The sequence below is a fragment of the Achroia grisella genome, unplaced genomic scaffold, assembly GCF_030625045.1.
Source record: "Achroia grisella isolate CSIRO2021 unplaced genomic scaffold, CSIRO_AGI_Agris_v1 utg1174, whole genome shotgun sequence".
Taxonomy (NCBI): domain Eukaryota; kingdom Metazoa; phylum Arthropoda; class Insecta; order Lepidoptera; family Pyralidae; genus Achroia; species Achroia grisella.
Genome location: NW_026712590.1, coordinates 3,423,373 through 3,440,247, shown reverse-complemented (window position 1 = coordinate 3,440,247; position 16,875 = coordinate 3,423,373). Strand labels below are relative to the sequence as shown.

The following is a 16,875-nucleotide window of genomic DNA, read 5'->3' as shown; positions in this document are numbered from 1 at the left end:
GTATCTCATACTGGCGTAATAAAAACATTAAATGAACAAGGTATAATATAATAATTTCTTAATATTCACAAGCCTTCAAAATAATACTGATTTAAAATATAGTTATAACTTAATATAATATTTGAGATCATTAAATATATACCAATAAGTCTTCCTTTCAAAGAAGAGAGAAAGACGAATTATAGACGATCGGCAGTCTCGTATATTATTGAATATGTTCACACTCGCTTATATTTAGGACCATTTATACAACACTACCCATAACATTGTCTCAACGAAATTATAACTAATAGCGCGTTTCCACCGACTTTATACATGCATTCCATGTGAATAAATATCACACATACACCAATATTGTATATATAGTATTCATAGAACCTAAGCAATCAGAACAAATCAATCTATGCAATGGAAACATGTATAAAAAACGAATATATTACATGTATAAAACAAGTTACATAAAAGAACATGGGGACGAAAGTATAAATATATTCTTTTATTATAATTTATATAAACTATTTCTATATATAATAATAGATTGAATGTTAAACTTTTTGGTTCAGTTTGACTGTCAGCTAATATCTCAAGAACATAACGTTGGACTTAAATTTAGGATGGTTGTACCAATAACAAAAGGTTTATAACAATATTTTTTATATATTAAATAATTTTAAGTTATGAATACTAGCTTTTAAGAATATCATTGCAATCTCTTGAAGCATATGGATACATGCATTTTTGTCTACATTTACATTCTTCTGGGATATAAATTTATTATTAAATAGTTGTAGAAACCGATTTGAACGGTTCGCAACTGTCAATGGTATAATAATCGTAATTATTATCAATTTCCATCTGTGCCTTAATTATGTAATGCTGTTAATAAAAATTCTCATTTCACAGATTGAAATGAGAATTTTGCAACAATGTACGGACAATTACAGTTTCATTTACGAACACACATTGCAATTCTCAAATGGAGTACAGACAATCTCATTCACATTTTCTTTAATATGTAACAATTGAGAATTCTTAATACTAACATTACATAAGCACCTGTGCACACATATGTATGCTGCCAATGTATATGTTATTACTTCAGAGATTGCAGTAATTTCCAATTGTCTATGTATACATGTAAATATATATATGTCTGATTTAGCATAGTCTAATTAGAAATAATTTTGGACAATTGTATACAGTATACTTGGATTTCATCTATTTCTTATCCTACATATTGTTTCTTAGTGTTGGAGAAGCAAACTATAATTACGTCATTAAACCCACAATTCGATAGTTAGTCGCGTTAAAAAATTACAAGTCGTACGCTTAATTATAATACTGCAACTCAAAAATTTTTGAAATTATACTCTATAATTAAAACTTTTAGTGGCGTTTCCAACATTTTATGTTTTGAGTATTATCCAGTATTGTATTAAGCATTATTCGATATGTTGTTATATGGTATGCAAAATATCTTATTTATTTTTACCGACGGATTGTTTGCTTGTAATTATTTCAAATTTAAATTACAATGATTTTATTAACTTATATACAAAAATCTTTTCTAATTATAGACTCGCCGCCTTTTCCTTCCAGCTATTTTTTTAATCTGAGGAAAAGGACAAAAGACGAAAAGTTCATATTTATTTATAGGTTATATGAATAAGGATGGGACTAAGTAACACAACCAACTATCGATATTAGGAATCGAATAATCACACATGCCGTTTCAAAGCGTTATTATTAAACAAGTGAGTACCAACTTGTTATTTCGCGATTCAAAGCGATAATAATGAATAGCTATATTGCTAAATAATTTTAATATCAATCTTCAATCAACAATCAACTAGATGATCACGGCGGAAAACTAATATAACCATTCACCCATATGAGTGTGGGACAGTCCCGCATTCAGGCTGTCTGTCCCGCTGTCCCCAGACTGATACAACAGTTTTGCTTTTGAAAATAGACAACGGTAAGAGTATGTTTAAGTAAAAACGATTAGTCTGATATTTGAGGATTAACTAACATAAGTACCGTCTTTAATATATATATTATGACTAACAGACGCTACCGGTGACGGCTAGCCGAGTGTTTTAATATTCTATAAGAGAAAAAACCAACATAGAACTTCCTTCGTTTTAGAAGTAATTTAAACTTTAAACATAAGCAATAAAGCACAATTTTAAACAGGATTAAACTAAATTCAAGTGAAAAAAATTTTTCTAAGTGAGTATCTGTATAGTTGGTCATTCTTATTGCCGTGACATCTAGTTGATGTTCCTCATTGAAGTAATAACATGTGGGCCTTCATATCACATCAACCCCAACTAATCTCAATAGTCTCTGTATCGCAGTAGTTAAATTGCAAATAAATACAATTGATTGTTGTCGTATACTAACATTGACGGATTTCATGGTTTAGTAGTTTAGCACACTGCCTTATGTCCGATGGTCGCGGGTTCGATTCCCGGCACAGTACAAACACTTGTATCCATGAGTAGATGTTTTTGATGGATCTGGTGTTTCGTATGTATGTAAATACATGTTATTTTATATAAGTATTTCTATCAGTTATCTAGTACCCATAACAGAAGTTCTACTTAGCTTGGGACTAGGTGGTGTTGTGTTGACAGATTTTTTTATGTAACTGGAACGATATAAGTCGGTCCACCAAATGACCAAATGACCACCGAATGAACCGTCTTTTATATACATAGCAGAACAGCTCGTGACCACGGCCAGTGCAACATAGTCAAAACATCGATAGAGGTAAATACCTTTATTTACCATAAAATTGTTAGTGTTAAAACCCGTTTAAAAAAATACTGTTGAGGATAGTTATTGTATGAATAAAAATCCCACAGGCAACGAAGTATACGACAACACAACGTACGTACTCACGCGTAGCAAGCAACCATTAAAACCACTATATTACAATATCTACAAGGAAGCCAAGCTCAGTATTCGTAGAACATTAATAAAAAATGCGACCTCAGTCACCCCTATGTGTAAAAGCTATAACTTCAAACTTCGAAACTACCGCAAAAATTGTAAAAGTCTATTTAACCATATTTTTAATTAATTGGCCCATTTATGTTGAGTTTCGAAACTAGCACTAACGTACAGTTTGGCACTGAGTTTTCACTTTGGCACGAGTTGCACTTGGCACTTTCACTATATACTCGCTCGGTGCGGTGGAAGATTAAACGTTAGGGTATCATTCACAAAGTACTGCTCTTGCTCCTCATCATCAGGCAAGTAGTACCCGTAACTGCCATCGTTGGACACTTGATCAGCTCCGTAGTGAGGATTCCTTGGCATTTCGCAGGCGAACTCCTCCCAGTTTCTATCTATGGATTTTCTTCTTTTAGCAAATAAAATAGACCCGTCGAACGCGTACTCGTCATCGAAATGCAGAACAGCATCATCGTAGAAATAGTTCTCTTTACGTATGTTGCTTGTGTTCCTGGCTATGTTCTTCATTAGTTTCTTCTTCGCGTAGCTAGACTTTTCGGAGTCGTAGTCGTCGACTAGAGGGTCATTGCTTCGGTTCTCCGATCTGATATTCATTGAATAGAGAGAGGAACTGTGCGGGCTGGTCTCCATCTTCATGCTGATGCTGTGCCGGTACGGATTGAGGTACTGTTCATTGTTGTTGCATCTCATTTCATACATCATCATACCTCTGCGAAGCTGTTCACGCCTCTTGGATACCATTTCTCTGAAGTCCTCAGGGTCTAGTTGGAACTCGTTGGTTTTCGCATTCATATATAAGTATCCGGAGGCTGAGTTTAGTCGTAGAGACTGCGAGCGGTTCTTCGACGATGACTTCTCTATGAACCGTGGTATGCTGCCCAATTCGCTGTAATTTTTAGACTTTATGTGTTTGATGTTTGTAGGCGGAACAGGTGATAGTGGATCGCGATATGGTATCGATCTGTAATTTATTGATATCAAATTAAATTAACTATAATCCAAATTAGACAAACTTGTATGCTAAAATACAATGGAGACATATTTATTCAGAGTCACATCAGTTTTTTAATAGTGCAATATTTTAATAAACCACATATCGCTAGATGAAATAGTATGTCCAAACTCACTTGTTAGGTCCGAAGCAGTTGCAAGAACAGCTGCAGACACTCGGCGCATACTCTTCATCAACATACAGTGGCACCAGTGATGTATCACCTGTAACAAATTGACAAAACATGTTACATATGCTTTCATATTAATTAAGAAGCATGTTCTACTAGATAAATGATAACATACAATTTTTTCTTCTGTTTCCATTTTGAAATCAGTCAAAGTCTATGAACATGCAAAATTAGATATTTAAATTAATGTCAAAGTTATGTCTGTTAAAAAATATAACGTAAATACCTTAGAAATTCAGAATATAGTATTAATCAAAAAGAATATACACTCACAGTTTCTATGATATCAAAGAGTTGTTTATTTTATGTCACAATATTTAATTTAGTTTTAGCGTGATGTTATATCCTAAGGCGTTCCTCGATAAATGGGCTTTTCTATACAGAGTTTTCAAAATTGGTTCAGTAGATCCAGAGAGAAGCTCAGAAACTTCTTTATAACAACAATATATGTTTGTTAGTATTGGGTATATCTAGGGTTAACATACATTAGGCGTCGGCTATATACATAAACAGCCCCGCAGTCACATCAACACATGCCGGCCATGACACTATTCGTAGGCATTCTTGAGGACCAAGATATCATGCCTCCGTTACCAGTAACTTCACTACCTTATCTCACCATTCGTGCAAAATACATCATAATCACATCATATTTTATGCATGCGTGGGCTACACATCCTATATGCTTCCTCATCTGCTTAATAAACTTATTTGAAGTACAGTATGTATGATAGTTACCAGTAGCGATGTGCCGGGGGTCTGCTGGCAGTCGAGTTCCGCGTGATACACCACGCAACACGGCCCCGTCCGCCGTGATCACATCCCCCTCCAGACGTACGGCCACTTGCTGTGCCTGAGGACACCATATTTTATTATATTACTTATTTCTTTGACAAATATAGGTTCTAAATGAAATGTTAATATTTTGTGAGGAAGAAAAATATATTCGTATATAATCGACACATTCAAGGTAATAGTTAACTATTTATATACCAAATTCTCATAAAAAAAATATTTATACATACATATAGGGCCACTGACGAGATAAACATTCAAGCAATTGTCAGTTTGTCTATAGGCTTGTACATTTATGCACACTAATCTCCGAAACGGATTAACCGATTTGGTTGCTGTTTTCACTAATGTACCTATTATGGTTAGCTTCACTTGAAATTTTGTTAGGACATGGGAATAATCGGAAATTAATATTTTCTATCATACCTGTTCTGCCTGTTGCTGATCCCTCTTCTCGTCTTCTGTGTTCATGGTAACGAACCTTAGTACCAGCAAGTTGAGGCAGGCGGCAACAATCGCTAATCCGAACAGTATGAAGATGAGAGCGAACATAACGTATGAAGGTTTTCGATTCAGCGCGTTGTCTTTTTGTAGTGCCACCATATCACCAAAACCTGTTAATTATTTGTTATTTAATTGACTATGATATTGTAGCGCAGTGGTTATTACTTCACCGCTGCAGCGTTATATATTATATAATGAGGTGACGCTACATTAGTTTATTGTCATACTAGCTACACGCCCCCTGTACATGTATTATATATATATGTACCTTTGTCTAGAAACACTTTATCTATTAAAAAAACCGCTTCAAAATCCGTTGTGTAGTATTAAAGATTTAAGCATACATAGGAACGGACAGACAGCAACAGCGACTTTGTTTTATAACATGTAGTGATGTAGGTAGTGAGTATACCGGTAAAATTATTGTACATATTGTACGTTCATCATATGGTGTTCTACATGTCTTATCAGTAACGCATTCGACGCGCAGTCTCGACGTGTGCTGTCTTTACTAAACTTAAACCTGTGTTTATGTGGAGAGGTGCTAATGGAATGGTCTCAAGTTTTGCCAGAAATAATACCAGTGTAGGCACAAAATTAATGACAATACAACAACAATATTCTAAATGTTTGCCAGTAGAGGAGATTGTTATGTACTTTGTCAGGTCACCCTCTACTTAATCCCACTGGAAACTATATTGGTTAATGCCAGGTGATTTCAAGTATTGTCAATATACAGTATTTATGTATTACAAGAAGTTATAGTCCCCTATCAGGGGGAAGGGGATTGTTAGTAATGTGGATTGATAACCCCATTGCTAGCAATGTACCTTGTCAGGTCGACCTCCATGGTTCCCCCTGGAAACCATCGTGTTTAATTCAATTAGTCACGATGGGCTAACTGACCTGACCTCATGCTCATCTTATCATCCTCCACTGGTGCCCCGCCAGCGTAAACCGTTAGCGCAGGCGGGTGCACCATTCCATTATCATCCACAAAAAAAAAAAGTCCCCTATCATTTAAATCATCAATGATATCTAAATTTTGCAACAATTTCGTAATAAGGCACTCAAAACTATAACTGCTGCGCCTCTATTCATCAGAACAACTGAATTACATGAGTACTTAGGAATGAGAACGGTCAGGAAAGTAGACTATAGAGCAAGAGCATATAAAGATCGGATAGGTGTGCATACTAATATCCTTGCGAGAGCACTATAAGAGCCAATAAATTACAAGTCTTAAAAGACATTGTTCGGACATCGTCGGGTCGCCGGACTGGAGTCCGCGAGCAACGCTGCGGGGCGCGGCTCGAGGGGGGTGCGATTAGCACCGCACCGACCGTCACCCTTACTTCTGATCTTGCCACCGAATACTACACGCGCGCTCAATATTCTATCTCATTCTCTGTATTTCAATATTTAAATTATTATACTAAGTTACAGTCCATATCCAAGTTTTATTTAAAAGTCCTTAGTGTAGGACCCTATAGACATCATGCATGAGATTTTATTCACTAATGAGAAAAAATGTGATATAAAATACAGTTTCCTCGCTTTCCCGTCAACAAATTCCACAACAAATCTGCTAAGGGCTTATTGAGCCAGTAGTAAGATATAGAAACGGAAAGAAATGTTAAATAAAGTATTGATGTTCGTAATTAACGAATTCCTAGGAGAACATTATGATATTCTTAAGTATAAATACTTACCAATAGTAGTTAACGTGATAAAACAGTAGTAAACACTATCGAAATAGCTCCAGCCCTCGCAGGTGGAGAAGGCGGCGGCACCACCGGCGATCGTCAGCGATGAGAGAGTAGTCACCACGCATATCAGGTCCACTTCTGTCGCGTTTGTTTGTTTGCAGTTCATTGCTCGCTTTATTGACTTTATTATGACACTGTAACAAACAAATGGACAATATATATAATAATATCAGGACAATTCACACAGCGCCATCTAGATCCAAGTTAAGGTTTAGCTACCTTAAGCTTGTGTTACTTTACTATATAACTGATACAAATACATAGATACAAACAATCATACTCATGAATACAAATGTTTGTGCCATATGAGAAATCGAAGGCGCGACCATCGGAAGTAAGGCGGTGTGCTAAGACGCTAGACCACCGAGGTCGTCAGCAAAAAATATGTAATTATAGCGTTATTCCCGTGCCAAAGGAGTCTCAAAACACCTAACCTTTTATGGCTTTGTTAATTCTTGACGATTTACCCTATTGGGCCGACCAAACTGTTGAATTAAATGTAAGTTAAAATAATTTGCTTTTTTTATGCCTGTGGATGCGACTACCGTAAATAGCGTGATGTTATAAAATTTATAGCATTCTTAAATAAATGCACTATTCAACACTGAAAGAATTTTTCAATTAGAACCTGTAGTTCCAGAGATTAGTGCGTGTGGTTACCATACAAAATTCTCCAGCTTTATATTATTAGTACAGATAAACAATTCCTCTTACCTACTAAGCCTGTTGACTCGTTCACCAATACTCTGGAACATGATGAGGCCGAGTGGTATCCCCACAATGGCGTAGAACATTGTGAACAGTTTCCCGCCGATAGTAGCTGGCGTCGAGTGTCCATAGCCTGAATAAGGATTGACATAATTTTTTTTTAATGAAATTGGATTTACGATAAATAGCCCATTCTGCCTGATGTTCCTACATATATAATGGCTAAAATGATAAGCTAAATGTGGAAAACAGAGTTACATATGCTACCTGCCCTCAACATCTTGTTTCACAAGCTATGTCCCCATTTGAATTTGTCATATACCAGTCAAATTAAATGCAGGTCAGCTACTAGACTTTTATTGAGGAATAAGCTATTTTCTGAAGGTTTCAATGTCATATAAATAATCCATAGTCTTCTATAGACTATGTATTATTTATATGGGATATAGAATATGAATGGAATTTAATACATGGGACAGAATTTTGTAACAGCAATGATGCTGTCAATGTATATAGTAGACAGTAACTACTTCCCATTAGGTAGGCCAGCTCAAATACCATTTATAAAAATTTGCCATTATATAAAAAGTCATGAAAAACTATCAATTAACACAAGTTATAAATAAAATCTGATTTGAAATGGGAGTAGCATACAAAGTACCTATATTATACTAAATATGTACGGAGATGGTTGTTCAGAATTTACTATGATATAACCTTGTTTTCTATTCCAATTGTATACAAAAATGAAAATAGATATTTTGTCCTCTTACCAATAGTGGTGAGTACAGTAGTGGCATAGTAGAAGGCTCCAGTGAACTTCCACTGCTGGCCGGCCTTGTGAGGCTCTGATTTCAACACCACTGTCTCCATCACACGGAAGTCCTCTTCCGTGATATTGTATTTTCTTATTATTATTCCTTCTATAGCTGTGGATAGTACTTTTTTATTATTAGGTTTGCTCTAGTTATAGCACTGCAATCTTAGGAAAGAAACTGAGCTTAGAGTTCATTAATTCTAAGCTCTGTCAAGAACAGAGTTGTCTAGTTGTGAGAAATAGTTTTTATCTCCATAAGATACAGACTATTTATAAAAAAAAATTCTTGTATGTGCCTGAGTAAACTGCAAATACATAAAGTAACAAGTATATTTCTCATAGTAACTAAAATATCATATAAATTTAGTATACAACTCTTTTGTCACTTTCTTTCAAAGAAACAAAATATTGTTAAAGAAGAGGATGAACTAACCGGTTTTATTAAAAGCTAAAATAACTTTCACTGAGGTTCAACCGCAGAAGAAAGGTGATGTTATTGTTTTTGTAAAATAATCTGTTTTGTAAAAATAATAATATATAATTTTATCTTAATTAGATATAATTGTTTTGAATTTGTTATGCACTCACCTTGCAGTACTTCAAATCTGTGCCTCTCTGTAGTAGATTCTAATGCATCAAATACAGCTGCCCCTACCAATAAATATGTAAATGTGCACACAATTAACGATAGAGTGCGAACATTTTGCTTCTTCATCACTGCCGAGTGTTACCCCGGCCTTAGGGCATAAGGCCCAGGTACAAATTTTACCCTTATACCCTTTAACTTACTGTTTGATTCAGTCAGTAAATATCATATTGTCTTTGTTTTCTGGGTTTCTTTTGCTAAGTAACCATCTTATAATTTTTAGAGGTAAAATCAAAATAATTCCATTTTTAAATTATGGAATTGTGCCCTTTTTCCATAGAGTAACACAAAGCTTTCTTTATTTGGGTTGCTACATAAGATGATATGCTTTCTCAATATTATTTTTCTATTTAGAATTTTAAGTTCTTTGATTCTGTTGTGAAATCACTAGTGGCAGTGTGGTCTATTATTCAAAATTTTCAAATTATGTATCACTTTATGGGAAAATTGTAATATTGATAAACATTAAATTAATACTAGGAATAAATTGATCCCTTCAAAGGAAAAAATCTTCTAAATGGAATCATGTTTAGTTAATATTTGTTTAGGTTTCCCTTTATTTCTTCTAAAATTTCCATCCTCATTTTTGCAGTAATTAACCATGTTGTTTCATCTGAAATACATTAATGCATTAATTTAATGCTAAGGAAACAATTAAAATCAAACAATTAATTCACAAATAATATTTTTTTTAATTCGAATTTAGAACAAAGAACTCACCTTTTATGAAGTAAACATTCACGGGAGCTTCTACAATTTGTTATATATATATTTTTTATCACGAACGGCATCTATAAATATTTAATTATCTGCAAAGCTGTATCCTAAAAATAACATCGTGCTTTAGTCCGCATTCACATCCATAGGTCAACGCACACGGCACCGTATCTGGGTCAAATGTTATGACAAATTATTTGTAATAGAAATTGTAAAAACAATGTTGTCCTGTACCTTTAATAGGTCATATGATCTCATAATGGTAGATATAATAATGTATAAATGGAAAGGTAGATAATTTCTAACTGGAAAGCCCTATGCGGTATTTTCTTTTCTGTCACACCACCTAGTTTTCTTCTGTCCTCCCAATCACACATGCACTTCCTTCGTTCATAACGAACAACTGATTATTTTATCTCACTACCATTTTGGAAGAAGAACAAAGGACAATTTTACATAATTGCATTTGTTAAAAATAACAAAAAAAATATTTTTAGCGAGCAGTTTTCCTGCACTTCCTTGACCTGGTTTGTGTGGTGATAACTAAAAATAATCATTTCTGTGTTGCTATATTATAAATTTCTTTGTTCATATTGCAAAATCAGAGAACAAAATTAAATGGTTTCATTTATGAAAACATTCAAGGTAACAATTTATATCGTATAAATTAGTTGACATAACAATATTTTTATGGAGCATGTATTTATTTAATAGAATATTAACAATTTGACAAGTTGACACTTGCCATTTGCCAGAACAAAGCATTTGAAGCGTTACGCAAGAAACGTTTAAACTAGAAGTTCTTAATGTAATATGTAGATGGCATTGTTTCGATTTTAATTTTCAACTACAAAATATACGTCAGTGTTCCAACATATGTATATTTATTCAATATATCTAACGATTTACACTGGCGGGCTTGTGGGTGATGATAAGATAACCATGGGGTAAGGTCAGTTAGCCTATAGAGACCAATTCACTAGGGTCATGATGGTTTGTTCACTCCCTGGAAACGCGTGGAGGTCAAACTTACTTGGTACATTGCTACTTATGGAGTCATAAACCACATTACTAACCCTCCGCCCTGTTCAAATATATGTAAATATACCATACCATTTTCATTGATAATCTATCGATAACAATAGCTTAAAGATTATTATTAATAGCGGGGGAGGCTAAGCCAGTACAAGCTATTGGTATTTGGGACCACAGAACCTAGAAGTTTCTGACAATAGTGTTGCAGACGCAGTCTTTCAGACGCATTGTTGTCATGTATGCGACGATCGCTACTTACCAGGCGGACGGTCATCTCTTTTTTATGTAATTGTGAAGAGCTGCTTCTGACGGCGCACCGGAGGATAAGTGGCAACTGTCGTATATATTCATGAAAGCAGACATCACGTTATCATGTGAAATAATCATTCTCATGCGTTCCCTTTTTGGAGGATTTAGATATTATTACTTACCTTTTCAGAACACTTGGATATTTTGCCTCCTTTTCTTGTAATTTCACTGCCTTATTTCCACCATTCAACCAAAGCATACAAAGCAAATCGGTTGGAATAGGACTGAGTATTTTTTTCAGAGTTTATCTAGAGCTTATTTGCCATGCCAGTAGTACATAAAAAAATACTAATTATTAATTAGATTAGTAATTAAAATTAATTAGATAAGGGCCTGTGCCTTCAGTACCGGCTTGGGGTAACTAGGCCGTGACGCGAAAGCTGCATTAGGGCCCGCTTTCACAGGAATATAGAGCTGTGTCAGGTATGACATACAGTCAATATAGTGTGTCAACAGGTTACATTTTAAAATCTATTATATTTTAGATCTCTCCCAAAGAAAGTAAAAAGATTCCTTTGTTGGACATTGTTATTACAGAGTCTATTCGTTTACTTCTATAACTTCTCATCTCCTTCCTCTCATGCATCCACACCAAATCGGCATATTCTTGACTTCTCTTTTGAAACAAAAAATGTAACGGATCAAAATGATTATAATATATTTATTATAACTGTTATCGGGTAATTTTTATGACATTGAGATGACAAATAATTAGATGTCTCACCTGTTAGCACAGCACTTCATCATCAGACATAAATAGTACCGTTCATGTGTAGATTATTTATGACGACCTCGGTGGTCTAGCACGCCGCTTTACGTCCGATAGTCGCGGGTTCGATTCCTCGTACGGCAGAAACATTTGTATTCATAAGTATGATTGTTTGTATCGATTTGGATATTTTCTATGTATAATATGCATGTATTTACAAAAAAATATATCTATGTATTTGTATCAGTTGTCTAGTACCCATAACACAAGCTTTAGCTAGCTTAACTTGTGTCTAGATGGCGCTGTGTGAATTGTCCTGAGATTATTCTTTCTGAGGAAAAGGTGAGATATTTACTATACCCAATAATTATTACTGGCATATCTCAGTAAAATCCAGATGCCTCTACTTACTTTCTACTAAATTACTTTATTAAAAATAAAGTGGTAATAACATCTCATAGTATACAATAGAGTTTTAGTATGCAATGTCATAAAATTGAGATGCAAAATGGCTGTAGGTCTGTCTGTTGCTGTTGCAGCGACTGTTGGCGTGCTAGTGGTGGAGGAAACGTGAGGGGGGGGGGGAGACTTGTACTAGACCTTTCTCTCAAGTTCTGGGTCACGCTGGTTTATGTAAGTTTTGTTTATATTATGCTATCCGTAGATATAATATACCGTTTACCGGTGCGGGCGCGGTATTTACGGTATTGATGTTAATTGGATATTTCGTAGTCGTTGTACCTAACTTAAGTTACACAGGTGTTTCTCTAACAATTCTTTCTGTTGTTAACAATATTCATTACAATTAAAAAATATTTATTGTATTTTTTATTTGTATATACATAGGTATGCATATGGTCAAGTGGAAATGGATTGTATTTTTCATTATAATAAAAAAAATATTTCCAACAAGAAAAGGAAGAAATCTTTGTAGTGATCAAATATAATCTCTTTTCACTATAACTTATTTAATTTCTTACATTTATAAATAGGCGATTTGGGTCCCAGTGCTGGGCAAATTTCTTTCTATCCTGAGCTTAATTCAGTCTGTTTTTATTTGGTGCAAATAATATGATTTATATCTTATCGCATATAACAATGCGACTAAAATGTTAATTGTTAAAAAGACAATTATGTGTAAATTTTAAATAAATTTCTATTTACTGTGAACGTCCACAGACAAAGGGATAGCACGACTGGACCTACTTTTCAAGGTTTTCTCTCAGTGAAAGGGCCGGACGAGATATCTAGTATACACTTCATTGAGTGGAATCATATTACATTACCATCTATAATATATTATATGACACTTTTTTATTTCTCTAGACCATTCTTGCGCCATCTAAAACTTTCTGTCTCCAGTATCTAAAGCTTGTCTGGAAGAGATTGCTTGTGCGATACGGCTTTATCACTCTCTTTTAAACAATTAAATATATTCAATTTATATGTATAATTAATAAAAATCACGTGATCTTATCACTTTATTGATTTTATTTATTGAGTTCCCGAAATTTCGGCAGTGTTTCATGATGACTGACATGCCATGATCACAAGTAAACTTAGGTCAGTTTCCCTGTGATCATGGCTGTTGACACACTAGAGTTTTACTAATTACCTATACATATAAAAAGTAGTCAAATTTAAAACAGTATAGATTCAATATACTGTTTTACATAATTATTATTAAGAGTTGGCATCCCTTTTGAAAACGAAACTAACGTTTCAATATGATGGCAACTCTTATAAAATGTATTAATTACTCTGTGGATAAATTAAAACAATGTTTTTTATTTAAATAGTAACAATGAATTATCTATTAAGTTAGACTTACTATGTTAAGTTATGTCATTATTTAAGAGTCATAAATAATGAACTGTCATATTTTATTTGAAATCAAAAATAATTATACTGAAAATGCTGGGTAATAAATATGATAAATATTTATTGCACAGTAGGTATACTGTTTATTACTTCTGCCACAAATGTACTGCTACATACACAACACTTTTTTTTAACTGAACTTTATTTAAAAAAAAACAGTATCGATAGTAAATAACCCAATTAAAGAAGGAGTGATGTAAGCCAATGTTAATCAGATTGTACAACTGCACTCTGTATACCATTCAAGGTATTTGTCGAAATAACTGATGCCACTACGGGTTACTTATATAGAAGATATAGTCAATAATATTATTACTAATGAACTAATAGAATTTAACTTATAAAGAAGTTCAATGACAATATTATGTATGAAGAGATTATTGATTACTATATTAATATTACGAATGTGAGGTGACAATCTGTATGAAAATTGAGGATTTTTTTTATTGAATAATAATGTAATTTTTCCGTAAACGATGACTATTCCCCTCCCTAATTAACATGCAAAATTAAATAAAACCCGTAATTGTGACGTCGGACGCGTGCTTAATTGCCTATTCCGTTTAACTCGTCCGAACACACAACTAAATGTTCCCATTTCACCTAGTAAAACACCTTTCTTTACTCACACATGCATATATATTACACTATCTATGTAACGTGTGCATTCACAACTGCGTATGTGTGCTTCTATGTAAATACGCAATTTTATGACAGTGTGTGTTATGAGGGGGACACGTCATACTTTCGCGCGATTCACTGTTTGTCTTTGTGTGTTAAGTGTACGGTTGACTCTTGTATTGGAAGGTGATGATTCAGAGAAGGTCAATTATAGTATATAAACATGTTATATAGCATGAGTAATTACATAGAGCAGGAAGAAAGGAGGTTGCAAATTCGTAGCAAAGAAAAAAGTCATGAATACTTTTTGACACGTCTATACTATTAAATATAGAGCTAAAGATTATAAGTTTTAATATTCAGGGTTACTTTTGGTACTACTGATATTGTTTTGGGTATAATTATTATTTTATTTGAATATCTGTTATATATAGAAAGAAAAGAGTAGGTAAAGAATAAAAAAAGATGTGATAGTATTATATATATTTATTTAAGTATCACTATCATTTGTCTAGTATATATATTGCAAGCTCTAATTAGCTTACGACTAGATGACGCTTTGAAAATTGTATTACTATTATTTTGTATGGTAATCTGTTTTTATTAGAAAAAAAAACATCGAATTGAAAACGTACTATTTTGTTTGAAGTCGTTTGAATAATATTAATACCTTTGTTTTTTGAAGTCATTTTAATAATACATATCAATACCTTTGTTTTTTGAAGGCGTTTTGAATAATAATAATGCCTTTGTTTTTTGAAGTTGTTTTGAATAATATTACACCTCTATTTTTTGAAGTCGTTTATATAATATCAATACCTTTTTTTTTAAATCGTTTGAATAATATTAATAGCAGTTCGCTGTCATTCCCCACCTTAACGGCGCGTGCGCGTGTACGTGTGTGGATGTTGCGTATAAACACGCAATGCCAATGGCAGTTATGAGCGCGGAAAGTGGCTTGTAAAACTTTTCTGTAACATTACACGACCGGAAAATTTCCTGTTGATGTATAGGAAATTGCATTCTTTTTAACCGACCGCTGAGGAATTACTGAGTAATGTTCTTCAAATAAACTAAAAGGGATTCTTAATTAGTCATTCTGTTGATAAGTATAGTAGATATTTATCAATGTTTATTAACTAATTAAGAATTAAATTCAGATACAGTTTTAGATGAAAATAAGTACCATAAGTAATACTTTATAGAAACACTATAATTTGAATCTTTGTCCATTTTTCGAAATTAGTGAATGAGTAGAATTAATATTTTTTACATTATTAACAATAGTAACAATCTGTAAATGTAGGTATATAAGCATCTACGACAGGATACTGCTAAATATAGAATCATATTTGTTTTAATTCTTCGACACAATAGAAGTCAAATTCATATTGTTACAAAAATCCTAAATAATTGTAATTGGATTGGCTACCATGCTGACGACCAACCCAATGGTAACTGGTAACCGTTACCTATATATGTGAACAGCATTACGGACGTTATCATGTGAAACCCTGATGAGAGGTTCATAGGTTGCTATTTCATTGTACTAAGATGTAATTAATCTCTTATCTATCACGTATATAGTCCACAATTTTTTTAATGATGATAATGTGATGATGCACCTGCCTGCGCTAACGGTATACGCTGGCGGGGCAACAGTGAAGGATGACAGGATGAGCATGTAGTCAGGCCGGCCCCTCGTGGCGATATTAGCCAAAATTAATCACGTTGGTTTCCAGTTGGGACCGCGTGGAGGCGGACTTGACATGGTATATTGCTAGCAGTAGCGCTACTATCCTCTTTACTGACAAACCCCTACCGTCATATAAGCCAAGGTTACAGCTTACCACCAGGGCGGTCGTCAGCTTGTCTGCCATTCCAATTTTATAAAAAAATAGAAATAGCAACTAGCGTTAGAGCGATGCGGGCTCCGCGCCACTGCAGTGAAAGCTGTATATAGGCATAGTCGGTGCATTGCATACACTATTCACTAGTCTTGATACTTGTTTAAGGATTTTTTTATATATATACTGAATGGTAAGCTGACGACTCATCTGATGGCAACCATTGTCTTTATACTTGAATAGCACTATGTATATTATTGTGTGGCAATCCTCATACGAGTAATAAATGCCAGAAGACCGTAATTTTACTGATTTTTCAACTTTAAGGCAAGACAGATTACAAGCTTTTGGCGG

General features: G+C 34.0%; 1 protein-coding gene across 2 annotated transcripts; it reads right to left on the bottom strand.

The window, feature by feature from the left end:
- Positions 1 to 1,136: 1,136 nt before the first annotated feature.
- On the bottom strand, positions 1,137 to 10,642 carry LOC131851331 (potassium channel subfamily K member 9-like). 2 transcript variants are annotated; one of them, XM_059201823.1, is made up of 10 exons: positions 10,354 to 10,642; positions 10,123 to 10,226; positions 9,345 to 10,015; positions 8,713 to 8,868; positions 7,946 to 8,072; positions 7,175 to 7,365; positions 5,385 to 5,572; positions 4,902 to 5,016; positions 4,110 to 4,197; positions 1,137 to 3,943 (listed from the first exon to the last, which is right to left on the bottom strand). In XM_059201823.1, exons 3-10 carry the CDS (start codon positions 9,469 to 9,471, stop codon positions 3,181 to 3,183), a joined length of 1,755 nt encoding a protein of 584 aa, XP_059057806.1. In that variant the 5' UTR covers positions 9,472 to 10,015; positions 10,123 to 10,226; positions 10,354 to 10,642; the 3' UTR covers positions 1,137 to 3,180. The 2 variants fall into 2 exon arrangements, with proteins under 2 accessions (XP_059057806.1, XP_059057813.1); XM_059201830.1 differs by having other exon boundaries at positions 1,137 to 3,868; positions 10,123 to 10,642.
- Between the last annotated feature and the right edge of the window lie 6,233 nt (positions 10,643 to 16,875).

Excerpts from the sequence above, each read along its gene's own strand:
- LOC131851331 (XM_059201823.1), bottom strand. The coding sequence starts at position 9,471 with ATGAAGAAGCAAAATGTTCGCACTCTATCGTTAATTGTGTGCACATTT. Across the intron at positions 4,198-4,901 it reads CCCCCGGCACATCGCTACTG|GTGATACATCACTGGTGCCA; the intron begins GTAACTATCATA and ends AATTTGTTACAG. Across the intron at positions 3,944-4,109 it reads AACTGCTTCGGACCTAACAA|ATCGATACCATATCGCGATC; the intron begins GTGAGTTTGGAC and ends AATAAATTACAG.